Source organism: Mus caroli, chromosome 13 (assembly GCF_900094665.2).
Source record: "Mus caroli chromosome 13, CAROLI_EIJ_v1.1, whole genome shotgun sequence".
In the NCBI taxonomy this organism is placed as follows: domain Eukaryota; kingdom Metazoa; phylum Chordata; class Mammalia; order Rodentia; family Muridae; genus Mus; species Mus caroli.
The window spans coordinates 19,193,482-19,209,355 of record NC_034582.1 but is presented as its reverse complement, the minus strand read 5'-3'; the positions used below and the strand labels follow the sequence as shown (position 1 = coordinate 19,209,355).

Sequence of the window (15,874 nt, the reverse complement as noted above, 5' to 3'; positions counted from 1 at the left end):
GTGGGGGGCGCTATGGGGGACTTTTGGGATAGCATTGGAAATGTAATTGAGGAAAATATGTAATAAAAAATATTAAAAATTAAAAAAAAAAGAGTCTATGCATGGACCTTGGTAGCTCTACCAAGCTAGGCTCAGCTACCTGTCTTCAATCTGTCAAAAAGACAAGCAAGACAAAGCGGTGAAAGCGGTTTACTCAATATGGTCACACTAGGAAGAGGAGTAAGTAAAGGGGTTCAACCACTAACATGATGTTCAGAATATTTTAAAGGTCATGAGATGTGCATAAGTAAGGAGTCCTGGTAGCTACTATCAGAAGTAGCCCCACTCATCACAGTCAGAACTGTGTGAAATCCTGCCCTAACTCTCCCACTGGCCAAGGCCCTAGTCCTTTCCTTGTTCTCAGCAAAGGACTCCTATCACAATTCCAATCCTTGGAGTCCATTGTCTCAACAGTCTTATAGCTGAAGGGGATGGCATAAACACATTCTCTCCTGCTATTACATGTGTACATTTCTTCCTAATATAGTCATACATAGCTCATTCTATAACGTGATTAGAATTGTGTTTTGTACATCTTACACTAAAAACAGTTAATAAAAAGTTATTTAAATATGAAAATTAGGGCTAGAGAGATGGCTCAGCATTTAAGACCACTTGCTCTTGCCAATGACCCTGGTTCATTTTCCAGCCAGCACTCACATGGTAGCTCATAAACCATGCATTATTCCAGTTCCAGGGAATCTGACATCCTCCTAGAGCGTGCACATACACACTTAAATATTAGAATGACACTGGTGGGATTTTTTTTTGTCTTAAATTTTTAATTTAAGCTGCAGAAATTCTGAAAACAGGATTTAGTGAATCCAGAATACATAATTGCCATCCTCAGACCCTAACTCTAGAATTTAACAGCCAATCCAAGTTCTTCTCCAGACCAGAGAATTCTAGTACTCACTTCCCATGTGAGGGCTTTTATTATATACATGTGTGTGTGTGTGTGTATTATATACTTATTTATTATTGTGTATGCCTGTCACAAGACAGCTTTTGCAGTTAGTTCTCTCTTTCCGCTTTTGACATTGGTCTCAGAGATCAAATTCAGGTCTCGAGGTTTTAGCAATAAGCACTCTTTGCTCCTCACTCCCGACAGAAACCATCTCGCCAGCCTATATACATTTTTTTTTCAAGTAGGGAAAATATTGACTTCTCAATCAGAAAGGACAGAAATCCTTTCAACACGGTTTCCCCGCAGCTTTCTCCAGCAATAAGGCCACGCCGCCGCTCCCTTTTCAAAGCTTCTCATCGTTTGCTGGCGTGAGTGATAGCACGGCAGAGCCTTTGGAATTCTCCACTTCTACGGCTTTTCAAGGTATTTAAGACCGACTCCTCTGCATCTATCCTTGAGACACCACGCCTGACTCTTGATTTGAACAGCCGTGGAGAAAGAAAACAGAAGTCCAGAGCCGCAGTACCGGGCACAGGGCACGGTTTCAATTCAGTGGGTACCCGAGCTGTTGCAGAGTCCCAAATTCAGGAGCTGAAAAGGTAGTTATCAGACGCGAAAGAGCCAGGGCGCAGGCGCGCTCAGGCTCCGCCCATTTCGGGAGGTCCGGTGCCTATTGGCCCGGAACCCCGGTGAAGCCCTATGAGGGGTGGTTACGTGCCTCGGGGCGTGGCTACGCCTCCCTGTCTCTGCTGGTGAGAGAGGTTTGCCTTGGCCTTGTGGCGTACGGGCACGGCTTCTCCAGGTTGGTATCCAGCGGTTGGCTTGCCGACCTCTCGGCATCTCGGCCCACTCTCCTTCCCTAGGAGACGGTGGGACCGAACCGGCCACCGCCTAGTGCTCGGCCCCGGAAGCTCCGGCTTGAGGGTCCAGTCACCGGAAGTGCCGCCCTAGGCGGCGGAGTAAGCGTGCAGCGGGTCCTCGAGGTCCTTGGCCATGAGAGGGGTCCGGGCCAGGCGCGGCGCCCTTGTTGTCGCTGTCAACGAAAAGTTGGGAGGAGATGCCTGTTAAGACTGTCCTGGAGGTAGTAATGGAGCCAGGCTCGAATGCAGTCTGGAGCCTTCCTGAATGTCTAGAGAACCATGGGCACTGGGAGGACCCTCCCCCAGCCTTAAGGGCGGAGATTAGTTGAGTTCCCCCGGAATCCGCAGAATCTGTTTGCTCAAAGCATTCCATAGTCATTTATTTTTAGCAGCCTTGGTCCTGTGTAACTTTGCATTCATGAATCGTATTCCTACAGTTTTTAGTGCACGAGGAATGAATCTTTGATCTCAGAAGTTGAAATAATAATGCGCCTTTCAGTCACCTGAGCGTTTGAGGTAGAGGTAGGAGGATAGGGAATTAAAAGCCAGCTTAAGCTGCCTAGCGATTTTGAAGCNAGCCTAAGCTACGTGAGAGAGACTCTCCCCGTCTTAACAGCAAGAAAAACAAGGCCCAGGGCTTTGTTCTGAACTTAAAAATCTCTCAGCTAGAAGAATTCTTGTTATTTTGTGTAGAGCAGGTCAGAAANAAACTGCTTCTTGAAGGAGGAACGGAAACATTAGAATGAGCAAAATTTTGCTGAAGGATGATGTCTGGATTGGAGAGTGCATGGGACATTATTTAAATGGCCTACTGTTAAAAGGAAAAATGTAAGCTTTGCAGTCATGTTCATTCAACATTGCTGCTTTTTTCCTCTAGCAGAGGGAAGAATTAAATATTATGAGTACTTCTGGATTAGAGACCTTGTGGATATGAAAAAATAGTTGTTCGGTTCTTGTTAAGGTAAGTGGCATACATCTGTTTCTATATAAATGTGAATTTTGGAGTAGGGATGGGACTAGAAAGAAGGTAAAACATACTTGGGAAAAGGAAAAGGGTCTTTCTGGTGACTAACATAGTGGCCCTTTAATCAGTACACCTATTTTTCTAACAGGCATACACAGCCATTTGCAACAATTGTCCTTCTTTTGATTTGCCATACAAAGAAGGCAGTGTGCCCAATGCTCAGACAGGCTCTAGGATGGATATTTAAACCCGGCTCTGTTACTTAACTGCCTTGAGTTCTTGTGTAATTAGGTAACTGTCATAGCAACAGGTTTTCTATCAGTAAGATCAAAAAATATTTGATTTTACAGTGTTCTTGGGAGGATTAAATGTCCATAATCCATGTAATCAATGGAAATTGAGGCAACCCCTGGTCTGAGGCTGTACAGCAAGTATGGTTTTTAAGACAGTACTTTAAATATTTACTGTTTGATCATCCCATATATCCTTTCACCTACAAGAATCTTGAGCTCTGAAGTTTTGTTGCTTAGCCTATCTATTTGAATTTTTGCCTGCTCTTTGCTTATGAAATGCAGTCTGATGTTGCTCATGAAAACAAAACAAAAAACAGAAGTCCTCCCTTCCTAGGAGGGTTAAGGAAGCATGTTAGAGACAGTGACCTGGAGTAAGGATTTGGAGGATGTGTTTGCCAGATGCACATTGGAGACCCAAGGGTAATGATACTCCTTTTTCAGTCTGAGACTTGGCTACTTGTTGTTTTTTTAATTGTTTAACAGATGTATTCTAAATGTTACAGATACTGCAGTAACCAAAAGACAAAATCCTAACCATAGTAGATGTTATGCTCTAGTAGGAGAGACAGACGAGGGAACACATATAAAGTACATCTCTTAATGTAGGATAGTGGTTCTGTAAGGTGGTTGAAGGACCATGAAGGAGTGTTGCTTTTTCAGGTAGTAAGTTTCAGGCTACTTAAATCAGATAATGGAGAAAGCTACATTGAGGAACAGTGGTTTAGGTAGAAAAACAACATTTTTTGAGGTGCCTGAGAGGATGAAAATGGCAGACATTCCATAGTATGGAGAGCAGTAAAACTTTGGATTTTATTGTAAATGTGTGGGAAGTATCATATTCTGTTTTGAAGATTGACAGCCAGATCATATTTTATTTGCATACGAAAATTGTTTCCTGGTTTAAAATGGTTTTCTGTTTGTTTTTCTTGTGCATCATAGTTTCTTGGCTATTGAGAGCAGTTGTGATGTCTTGGACTGGTAGTTTAATAAGATAATCTGATTCATTTCCCAAACTATGAGCAAACTCAGTTAAAGAGCTGAGGCAGGAGGATTGGAAGTTACAAAACTAGCTTGGGCAACCTAAGGAAAACCTTTCTCAAAGGGTAAAAGGATAGGGCATATAGCTCAGTGGTAGAGTATGATGTGTGTGCAGCCTTTGGGTGGTTCAATCCCTATCACCATGGGACAGTTAAAAAACAACATACAGTATTTTTGTTTGAACATTTCTATATTTTAGCTCAACAAAGATATTGTAGGCTGTTTTGCAAACCATGTTATCTACCATGTCTCCTGATTCCATTCAGTGATGAATTACTAAGATTCTAAAACCTAGAATCTTAGTATTTAATATGTACATTATTGCTGTGCTTGAGAGCTGACATTACTAGGATAAAAACCCCTTTTCATGTGTACATTGTATAGCTTCTCTATACAGTACAAACTGTGACCTCATTCTGATACTGCCCTTTAATTCCAGCTAACCACAGTACAGAGTTTATTCTAATCTTATTCTTTTCTATTTGTAATTTCCTTCTGAGGGGAATCTATGTTCCATTATCCAACTCTGGTATACATACTAACTAGTATGTACTATGAGGAAAAGCCCCATAAATAAGGCTCAGTAATTGTGTATATACAGTTTGGGAGGCTGTGTACCTCTAATGGCAGTACTTGGGGTGTGAGTCTGAGGCAAGCAGATCAGAAAACAAGACCCACCTGAGCTATATAATGAGCCAATTTCTAAAAGAAAAGGTAAAAGAAAATTAAAAATAATTATTGTCTTTAGCTTGAGTTTATATAGTCTCATACTATGTAAGAGTTATTTTTTTTCTTCTTTTGGGTGATCATGTTATTTGTTTGAAACGAACTGTCTTTTGGTTTGTTTCAAAATGGGGTCTCAGTTTGTAGGCCAAGCAGGCTTGGAATTTTATAGCCAAGGCTAGCCTCAAATATTCACCAGTTCTCCTTATGCTCCAAGTACTGGGAGTATAGATGTGAGTCACCACACTCGGGTGTCATTTGCTTTTATGTGTCATTTTGCAGCTCCTTGGCACTGTTAGTGATAAGGGCCTAGGGCCCTACATATGCTGCACTACAGAGTCCTATCCCAGGCCACCCATTTATTTCTGTTAAATATATATGTATGCAGAAATGTGTTCTTAGAGAAATATGGCACTTTGTCCTTTGATTCACATCAGTTCTGTCCTCTTAGGTTTTGATCCCATTTTCATCTATCTTGTGATAATGGAATACGTTAGTTTCTTGTTTTTTCCTAATTTAGTTTTGACAAACTTAGTAAGTACATGTTTTTTAATATTTTTAAAATATAGTTTTATAGTTTTAAATAGGGTTTTTTAAATTTCTGATTTCTTACACAAACTACAGCATTTGCTTGCACTTTAAAATTTTTACAGTTGAATGCTTGGGAGTGGTGGTACACACTTAATCCCAGCATTTGAGAGACAATGTCAGGTGTGTTTGAGGCCAGCTTGGTCTCGAGAGAGTTCCAGGACAGCCAGGGTTACATAAAGAAATTGTCTTGAAAAACCAAAACAAAAAATATTTTAAAAAATTTACATTTGGAGTTGGAGAGACAGTGCAGCTGTTAAGAACATTTTCAAAGGACCCAGGTTTGGTTACCAGTACCCACTTGAACTAACAATTCCAGAGGATTTGATGCATTCATTCCTGTCTCTTTGGGCATTGCACATATATGGTGCATGTACATGGTGCATGGTTCGAATGACAATGGCCCCCACAGGTTCATATTTGAATACTTGGCTCCCAGGTGGTGGAACTGTTTGGAAATGATTAGCAGTCATGGCACTGGAGGTGTGTCACTGAGGCTGGGCATTGAAGTTTCAAAATATGTCATTCCTACTTAGTTCTTTCTTCCTTTTTCTTACAGATCATGATGTAAGCTCTCAGATATTCCTGACATCATGCCTTTGTTCCACCATCATGGATTCTAGCTCTCTAAAATCATAAACCCAAATTAAATGCTTACTAATTGCCCTGGTGTCTTACCACAGCAATAGAAAAATAAGATAGTGCATATACATTTGTGCAGGGAAGAAGGCTCATACACATAAAATATAAATAAATCATAAACAAACCAAAAGGGGTGGCGGAGGGGAGGGAAAACAACTTTACAGTTTGGGCTGGAGAGATGGTTCAGCAGTTAAGATTCCTGCCTGCTCTTCCAAGAGGACCTGAGTTCAGTTTCAAGCATTGTCACAACTGCCTATAGTTCAGTATAGGGGGACCCTCTTCTGGCCTCTTCATGCACCTGCACACATGTAGCATACAGAGACATAGAAAGAAAGAAAAATGATTTTTGGTATGGGTGTTTTGCTGGCTAGTTTTATGTCTGTTTGATACAGCTAGAATCCTTTTAAAAGAGAAACCCTCAGTTGGGAAAATACCTCCACCAGATTGACCTATGGACAAACCTGTGGTATTTGATAATGTGGAAGGTACCAGCTAAATTGTAGATGAGGCCATCCTTGGGCTGGGGGTGCTAGGTGCTATAAGAAAGAATGCAGGCTTGTGTAAGCCATGGAGTGCAGCCTGGTACGCAGCAGTCCTCCATGGCTGCTCTATCAGCTCCTGCCTTCATTTCACCAGTGCTCTTAACTAACTACTGAGCCATCTCTCTAGCCCATGTGCTAGTGATTGTTAACCACAGGTCTTTACATTCTAGGCAAAAACCATGCAAGATTTTGTTGGTGGTTGGTTTGTTTGTTTGTTTGTTTTTTTGAGGCAGTTTCACCAAGTTGCCTCGACTGGCTTTGAACCTGTTCTTTGGCTCAGATAAGCCTTGAACTTTTATGATCCTCTTTATTCTTCCAAGTAGCTGGGATTAAAAGCTTCCCTCATCCCAAGGCCAGGCAAAGTACCAGTATTTTAGTTTATAATTGAATTTATAAGAGCTAGAACGATGACCGAGTAGTTTAGAGCACTTGTTGCTCTTGTAGAAGGTTCGGGTTCTATTCCAAATTATACGGTGGCTCACAGTTCCAGGGGATTCTTCTCTGCCTTCTTTGACCAGGCATGAACTGGTGCAGTACACACATGCCGCAGAAAGGTGAACAAAACATTCACACACACAAAATAAAAATATTTTTTAAAGGGACTTTGTTTTGTTCTATAGTTCATTGATTTCTAAGTTTATGTTCCTTATTTTCTTCAACTTATTATTTCTCAGTATTTGACCTAAGAAGTTTATGTTTATTTAATTCTTTTAACTGTTTTTCTTCCAGTACTTATAATGGTTATCCTTTCTAGAGCTGAGTCAATGAGATTCCAAAAGAAAATACATTTGCTTTTTTTTTTAATTTTTTTGAAATTTCATTTCATGTATATCGTGTATATGAGTGTTTTGCCTGCATATATGTTTGTGCAGCATGTGCATGCCTGGGGCCTCTGCACAAGGGTATTGGGTACTTTTGAACTAAGGTTCCAGATAGATGGTTGTGAGACACCATATGAGTGGTAGGAATTGAACTTGGGTCCTCTGGAAGAGCAGCAGATACCCTTAATAGTTGAGCTATTTCTGCATCTCTCATTTGCTGTTTTGTTTTTTGTTTTTTTTTTAAAGATGTATTTATTCATTTATTCATTTATTTAAATGAATAAATAAAACTATTAAGCAGATACCCTTAATAGTTGAGCTATTTCTGCATCTCTCATTTGCTGTTTTGTTTTTTGTTTTTTTTTTAAAGATGTATTTATTCATTTAATATGTATGAGTACACTGTTGCTGTCTTGAGACATACCAGAAGAGGGTATTGGATCCCATTACGGATGGCTGTGAGCCACCAGGTAGTTGCTGGGAATTGAACTTGGGACCTCTGGAGGAGCAGTCAGTGTTCTTAACCACTGAGCCATCTCTCCAAACCCTCATTTGCCATTTTTAAGGGAAATGCTTATTCACTGTTAAGTCCATTATATGTAAACGATCTTTTATACTTGTGTTTTGCAGAAAGCTGTTTTTTTTAAGTTTTGATTTTCTCAAGACATAAAGTGAAGGCTGCTTTTCATCTGTCTGCATTGTTGGTAAGCTACATTTTTCTCCAGTCTTATAAAATGGACCTTTTCCTTTTCAGACTGCATCTCACCAGAGTATGTGGGAAAATAGATTTTTTTAAAAAAAATCTATTTTTTAATTATTATATTATGTTATTGGTGGTTTTCTTGCATGAAGGTCTGTGCACTATGTAGGCCTGTTGCCCATGGGGGCCAGAAGAGTGTTGATGCCCTGGAACTGGAGTTACAGAAGGTGAGCTGTCATATGGGTGCTGGGAATCAAACTTGGGTACTCAGGAGGAATTGCCAGTTTTAACTGCTGAGCCATCTTTAGCCCAAGGAAATAGAATTCCTTTGGAAATCCATTTATGACAGCAAGTGCTTCTTAAACACTGTCTATATACTTAGTACTGCTCTATTAGGGAAAGAACACTAAAAGCATCTTTCCTATATTTAACAATATACAACAAGCTAATAAACGAATTATAGAGTGTATTAAAGTGTGATAACTGCTCTGGAGAAGGATAAAACAGGAAAGGTGAGGTAACTTTGTCATTGGAGATTCACAATATTTAAATAGTGTGGCTGGAAACAGTTTGATTAAGAAGTGATAAATGAAAAAAATAATTATTGGGGTATTAAGATATTGGCCATACCTGGAGCAAGAACACCAAAGTTGGAAGAAAGAAAGGGCACAAATCTCAAGTAGAGTATGTGTAGAAGAGAAACAGCTTGGGAAGCCATTGTGGCTGGATGAGATCCTGTAAGAAGACTGAGAAAGAAGTCAGGCAGTGTTAGAGAGTCGCAGGGCAGCTCCAGTTGGGACTCTTGGGTTATTGTAAAGATTTGGGTAGAAGAAAAAAATACTGACAGAGCAGGAGTATGTAATTCAGCTTTCTGTTGTAACAGGATTATACTGGCTGCAGAGTAGAGAGTGTAGAGAAGGTTCCGGTACACAGATGGCTTATTAGCTTATTAGAACTGCTTAAAAACCGACTATCACCTGAGTGCTTCAGACAACCAAATTTTCCTCTTTTTTTCCCACACTCTGAAGACTAGAAATCCAGTACGGTTTGTCTGGAAGTCGCCTTGCCTTACAACAGCTGCTTCCTCACTGTCCTCAGAGCCTTCAGTCTGGCTGTGCTTCTTTGTCAACTCTGGGTATCTTCATATGACCTCAGTTAGTCATTCTTTAAAAGATCAGATGACCAAATATATCACATTTTGAGAAGGTAGGGATTAGGAATGGCATGCAGTTAGGCCTGTAACAGAGAAGAATTGGCTAAGATGTAATTACAATAATCCACAGAAATAAAAGTGGTTTGGACCAGATTGGTAGCAGCAGAAATTGATGAAAAGTGGTTGGATATGGATTTATGAATTTTTAAATGAAGCCAACAAATTCTTGACACTTTGATTGTGAGGTATAAAACAAAAGAGAATGCAGGGTGATCTTTCAAATTTTGGATGAATTGAGAGCTTTCTGTCAGTGTAAAGAAAGCCTTTGCTTGCTTACTTTGACTGTAAGGCAAGATTAGATTCTAGACAGGTGCTAGGCTCTCTTTTCTCTAAACTCAGCCTCATAAAAGAAAGTAGGAATAATATTCTCTGATGTTTTAGGATTAGAGGATTGAGTGTAACAGGGACAAAATGTGCTCTTTGCTCAAGACATTGTTAGTGATTTTTCGGATAACTTTCATAAAAGGCCTTTGGTGAGTAGACAAGCAAATGAGTGTTTGCTGTGGATTCCTCCCACCAGGCAGTCTGTTAGCACTCTGACACCACTGCGCATCAATAGACAAAGTGAACTTTGATTCACCGTCTTGGTTAGAAAAACATATAGAAGTATATGCTTATGTGATGAGAGTGGGTATTTTATTGTCTAACAAGGATTCATTTGATAGGTGTATTTTCACTTCTAGGATACTACTAGAAGAAGAGAGAAAAAGGGCTTAGAGTGTGAGGAGTTTCTCTGTGATGCCAGGAGACCTCTGACTGAAAGCAGCTATCATGCAGAATGTTGAAGATCTGGACACAATGACTGTTTAGCACAACTATGTCTGTGCTATTTAGTTCACATTTCTCAAAGATTTTTTTGCCTCTTGTTATACTTGCTAGCCTTACAGCACATTGGTGTCTCACTCTGTCCCTCTGTAGCACAAAGCTACAAAAGCTACATTTTCTACATATCTGTTTGCCTTGTATTCAGCTCTCATATTCTTCAAAGCTAAATTTTAAAACTTTTTCAAGTGACTTTTGGAACACTGGCATCTATTTATAGGTATGTTTTTTCTATTGATTAAATTTATCATTCACTGCAATAATCAAGAGCAATGTCTTTGCTTTTCATAAGGAAATAATAAAAATTGCTGAATGAAAATTAGAAAACTGGAGTTAGTAAATTGATGAAATAAGAAGTCATCTATTGTCTCATTAGCAGAGGTAAACATGACCCTATGTGCCCTTGAGATCCTTTTGGGGTGTTTTCTCCAAGTTCTCCATTTTATTTTTTAGTGTTCTGTATTTGGTAAGCTTATCCATTTGCTAACATGCCATTTTTTTGTGAGTTTTGATATTTTTTCATTTACAGTTTTATATGTAGGCTCTAGGCCAATATCTGTTTCTTGAATATTTAGCCTTTATGATAAATTTTGAACACACTTCCTAGAAAAATAGACTTAAAGTGAGCAACAAATGATTTATAGGTTATACAGGAGTCTATAGATGCCAAATAAGAAGATCTGCTGTAAATTTGAGAACTTTGCATGTACCAGGTATTTTCCTAGGTGTTAAACAGCAATGAACAGACTGAATAATAGTAATGGAAACATGTGTGGGGATTCATGTCTATTAGGCTCATATTCAGCATAGAAAAATCAAATAGAAAGATGGAAAGGGTGTTATGTGAGTTGGGATGGTGCATAAGGTGGTCAGAAAAGGCCCCAGTGAGAATGTGTTACAGTCGAGCAAAGATTTAAATGAGGTAAGAGAGCAGCTTTGAAGACAGTCTAGAGGAGAAGTCCTTAGGCAAGAAGGGAGGGAGGAAGAGATGAAGGACATGAAGACCCTGAAATGGAAATAGTTCTGCTTTCTTGAACCATGACCAAGACCAGCGTGATCAGAGTAGAGGAACAGTACAGAAATGACTCAAGCTGGGAGCTAGGGGTCAAGTGTCCTTGGTGTTTGTAGGTTTCTAAAGGAGTCTAGGTACAAGTTAAGGGTGGATGTCTAATTGGAATATGCATGTTCCAGAAACTTTTTTCTTTTGGTGAGTTCTAATATAAAGGAGAATAAAACGGGAAGAGTAGTTTGAGGATGAGGTGGCTGAGAAGTTTCTGGTTGTGCTTTTTGTTTTTGTTTTGTTTTGTAAGAAGAGAGAGGATAGCCTCTTTACTAACTAGAATGATCCTGTAGAAAGGATAAATCGGTGATGTAGAAGAGTGATGGCAGAACAGCTGTCAGGATGCAGTTGTGAAGAAAGCAGATGGAGTCCCAAACATAGATGAAAGTTTGTGGATTGAGCAGCAGCAGCGTGGCATCTTCGGTGAGAGTAGGAAGCAATCTGCTTCAGCACACCTGTAGGCAGTTTGCTAGGTGCTGGCAGTGACACAAGGAGGGGTGCTGTTTGGCTTTACACTGATGAGTGTGCTTCAATCTCGTTCTGCTTGCTCACTTTGATTCTCTTAGTAAAATAAGGTGAAAAGTTACATTTACATCACTAAATAAGTCATTGATGTTTTATGAAAAATGTTACACAAGACAATAAGTGTGAAGGGAGGCACATCTTCAGTTTGTTCACTTCCTAAACAAGTGTACTGCTTATCAGACCTGTCCTGACTTCCCAGCTAAATGAATGGAAAAGAGCTGCCTAGGGTAACCTTTTGTTTATTTACTTATGTGTGTAAATGTGTGCACATGGAGGTCAGAAGAAACCTGTGGGAATCAGTTTTCTTCTTTCCCATGTAAGCCCAGGGTATCAAGCTCAGGCCAATGGGCTTGCTGCTTCTCACTGAACTGTCATTCTGGCCCAGAGCCTTGGGTTTCAAATTGCCAGGTTCATAAAAGAATGAGTTCCTATTGGTAGTTTATCATATGCAATGCCTATCATGTTTGTAATAACAGAGAAGAAAACCATAGATTGAGCATCCCTCAGTCCAAAATTTTAAAATATGAAGTACTCCTAAATTTGAGTTATTTTGAGTGTCAAACAAATGCCATAAACATTTCAAATAACAAACTTTATTTTAGTCACAAAGTTATTAAAAATAGATGAGGGCTGGTCAGATGGTTCAGTGGGTAAAATGCTTCCCATGGAATTTGACCCCTAGGGTGCACAAAAAAGTGGAAGAAAAGAACAAACACCTCAGAGTTGTCCTCTGAGTCCAGTCATGTGCTGTAGCACGGGTACAACAAGACTTTGTTTTTCATTTAAAAATACTTTATGAGAGGCTCGAGAGATGGCTCAGAGGTTAAGAGCCGTCTGCTGTTAAGGTCTGCTCTTCCAGAGGATCCAGGTTCAATTCCCAGCACCCACATGGCAGTTTACAATTGTCTATAACTCCAGTTCCAGGGCATCTAACACTCTCACACAGACACATGCAGGCAAATGTACCAATTCACATAAAAAATTTAAAAACAAAACAAAACATTTATGAATTTATCTTCAGGTCCTGTGTGTAAGATGAGTATGAAACCTGAATGAGTGTTGTGTTTAGACATGCATCCCATCCCCAGAGCAACTCTTTATGTATATACAGGTATTTCAAAATCCCAGATTCAAAAAGTTCTGTCTCTAGGTATTCTGGATCAGGGGTCCATGTAGAATTTACAGTTTATCCTCCCCTGTCTTTTCTAGTTTTCTCCCTCTCTTTCTTTGCATTTACTCTGTGTGTATGTAGGGGTAGGTGGGTGCTGCATGGCACCAGTGTGGATATTGGAGGACATGCAGTTCTCAACTTGTACCATGTAGATAGATTGTGGGAATAGAACTCTGGTCATCAGGTTTAGTAGCAAGCACCTTTATCCACCAAGCCATTTCACCAGCCCAGTAAAGAGATTCTCTCAGTCTTTAATACAGTGATTTGGCTTTGAGGCTTCTTAGTGATAGAAATATAAATAATATCTCTATTTTGTCTCATAGGTTTGTAGGTACCAAGTAAGAAACTAATGTATATGATGCTGGAAATTTTTAAACACAAACTGCAAATGAATGAAAGGCTTAAAAAAGATATATTTTTGAAGTTACCAGAAAAATGACTATGAAAACAGGGATCAAGAAGACTGATGGAAAGCCACTTAGGAGAGAACCATAGAAGATGTACACTTCAGAAGAGAAATGTAACCAGAGAACTCAAAAACGGAAAACATACCATGTATGCCCTCAAAAGGGGGAAAAAGATTTATATTCGTGTACATGAGATTACTCAAATAGATAATCAAACATATCAGTGCCTTGAACGTGAACAAAACTTTTGTGAAAACTTAGCACGAATGTGTGAGAGAACATATACCGAGGAGAAACCTTATAGATGTGATATGTGTGAGAAAACCTTCATNCAAAGTTCAGATCTTATTTCCCACCAGAGGATCCATAATTACGAGAAACCTTATAAGTGTAGCAAATGTGAAAAGAGCTTTTGGCACCACTTAGCCCTTTCAGGACACCAGAGAACTCATGCAGGTAAAAAGTTTTATACCTGTGACATCTGTGGCAAGAATTTTGGTCAGAGTTCTGATCTGCTTGTCCACCAGCGAAGCCATACAGGTGAAAAACCTTATCTGTGTAATGAGTGTGATAAATGCTTCAGTCGAAGTACAAATCTCATAAGGCACCGAAGAACTCACACAGGTGAGAAACCGTTTAAGTGTCTGGAATGTGAAAAGGCTTTTAGTGGGAAATCAGATCTTATTAGCCACCAAAGGACTCATACCGGTGAAAGGCCCTACAAATGCAATAAATGTGAGAAAAGTTACCGACATCGGTCTGCCTTCATTGTGCATAAAAGAGTTCATACTGGGGAGAAGCCGTACAAGTGTGGTGCCTGTGAGAAGTGCTTTGGCCAGAAATCTGACCTTATTGTACACCAGAGAGTCCATACAGGAGAGAAACCATATAAATGCTTGGAGTGTATGAGAAGTTTTACTCGGAGTGCCAACCTAATTAGGCACCAGGCAACTCACACTCATACTTTCAAATGCCTTGAATATGAGAAAAGTTTCAACTGTAGCTCAGACTTTATTGTACATCAGAGAATTCATATGGAAGAAAAACCACATCAATGGTCTATGTGTGAGAGTGACTTCCTCCTAGGTATGGACTTCGTTGCCCAGCAGAAAATGAGGACTCAAACAGAGGAGCTCCATTATAAATACAGTGTATGTGATAAAACCTTTCATCATAGCTCAGCCCTTCTTCAACATCAGACAGTGCACATTGATGATGAATACATCTGTAATATGAGTGAAAAAGGGCTTGATCTAAGTTCTCACGCATCGGAAACCTCACGTATGTCTTGACAAGAAGTCATGTAACCTTAAAAATATATTTACATATCAGAATTCAGTAAGTGAAAGACTCCTAGGTAAATTTCAGATTTCCCTTAGATCTCAGACTTCATTGGAGTTCAGAGAGTCTACAGTCTTAGGAACTGTAAGAAAAGTTTAAATGCAGAGAGTGGCCCTGTCAGGACACCTTTATTANCCACAATTGCAAAGAACTCCACAAATGCTCTGGGTTTTGGAAAACCATCACAAGATTCATACAGGTAGGAAGCTTTACAATGCAGTATGAGAGCTCTCCAGCAGTGTTAAGTCCTCATCTTTACAAGACAAGTCACACCAGAGAACAACCATGTAAATGTTTTGTATTGGCAGTACTTCAGACAGTGAGTATGTCTTATTGGATATCAGAAAAATCACCCTGGGGAGAAGCCCCAGACATTACAGGCAAAAAGCTGCTTACAGAACTCTGACTTCCTTACCCCTCAGAGAAGCCATACTGGGGTAAATGGATATTTGGGTGTGGCGAAAACANGTGTTGGAGNGTCNTACTTGGGTTTCCATCCTCCTAGACGAAAATCAGAGGAACAATAAGTATCTGAATGAAGAAAGCTTATTAATGTTCAGCTCTTGGAGCATATCAGGGAACTCACATTAGTGAAAACCCGTAAATGCATTGTGTCTGAGAAGCTAGAAAGAAGTCTTACTTAGTCAGGCCCCAGAGAATGAGTTCTACGGAGGAGTTGTTCCAGGAAGAGATCTAATTGTGGGTGAGAATCTGTATATATGCTGTTCATAGTTGAACCACATTGTGGAAAAAAAAAAATGAAAAAACTAGAGTTGTATGGAAATAATGCCCTAGCAACCCAAAAGCTGGAGGAGCTGGGGCAGGCCAGCGCGGGTCGGGGGAACTCAGGTGAAGATGCTTTCCTTTTGTCTCAGCCAATTAATGATTGCTTTAGTTTCACTTTAAAAATTCATAAATTCAATAAAGGAAAGAACTGTAATCTTGTGTATAAGTAGGGTGTGATTTATTGTTGGAAAAAAGCAGTGCTTTGATTTTTGCTTCCTGTTTGGTTTTCCTGTGTGTTTCTTAAAATCCCATGGCTAGAATGGGAATGGTGTTTTGCTAAGAAGTAAGAAGCTAAGGAGTACTTAGCTTGGGTTAAAATTCTTAGCTTCCCTTTGGCATGATCAACCTCAGCAAAAACCAGAACACTCAGTTCTTTGCTTAGTGTTGACATCTGCCCTCAGAAGTGTCCTAAAATGTCTAAAATTTCTTTTT

The 15,874-nt window shown here is 39.7% G+C and overlaps 1 protein-coding gene across 4 annotated transcripts; it reads left to right on the top strand.

Annotated features, from left to right (window-relative positions):
• Positions 1 to 1,680: 1,680 nt before the first annotated feature.
• LOC110308123 (zinc finger protein 322) lies at positions 1,681 to 15,605 on the top strand. Of its 4 annotated transcripts, none has more exons than XM_029468576.1 (4): positions 1,681 to 1,748; positions 2,684 to 2,767; positions 8,048 to 8,121; positions 13,232 to 15,605. In XM_029468576.1, the coding sequence occupies exon 4, from the start codon at positions 13,375 to 13,377 to the stop codon at positions 14,605 to 14,607; it is 1,233 nt and encodes a 410-aa protein (XP_029324436.1). In that variant the 5' UTR covers positions 1,681 to 1,748; positions 2,684 to 2,767; positions 8,048 to 8,121; positions 13,232 to 13,374; the 3' UTR covers positions 14,608 to 15,605. The 4 variants fall into 4 exon arrangements, with proteins under 4 accessions (XP_029324436.1, XP_029324439.1, XP_029324438.1 ...); XM_029468578.1 differs by having other exon boundaries at positions 1,691 to 1,748; positions 2,687 to 2,767; XM_029468577.1 differs by lacking the exon at positions 1,681 to 1,748 and adding an exon at positions 1,779 to 2,027.
• The last annotated feature ends 269 nt before the right edge of the window (positions 15,606 to 15,874 follow it).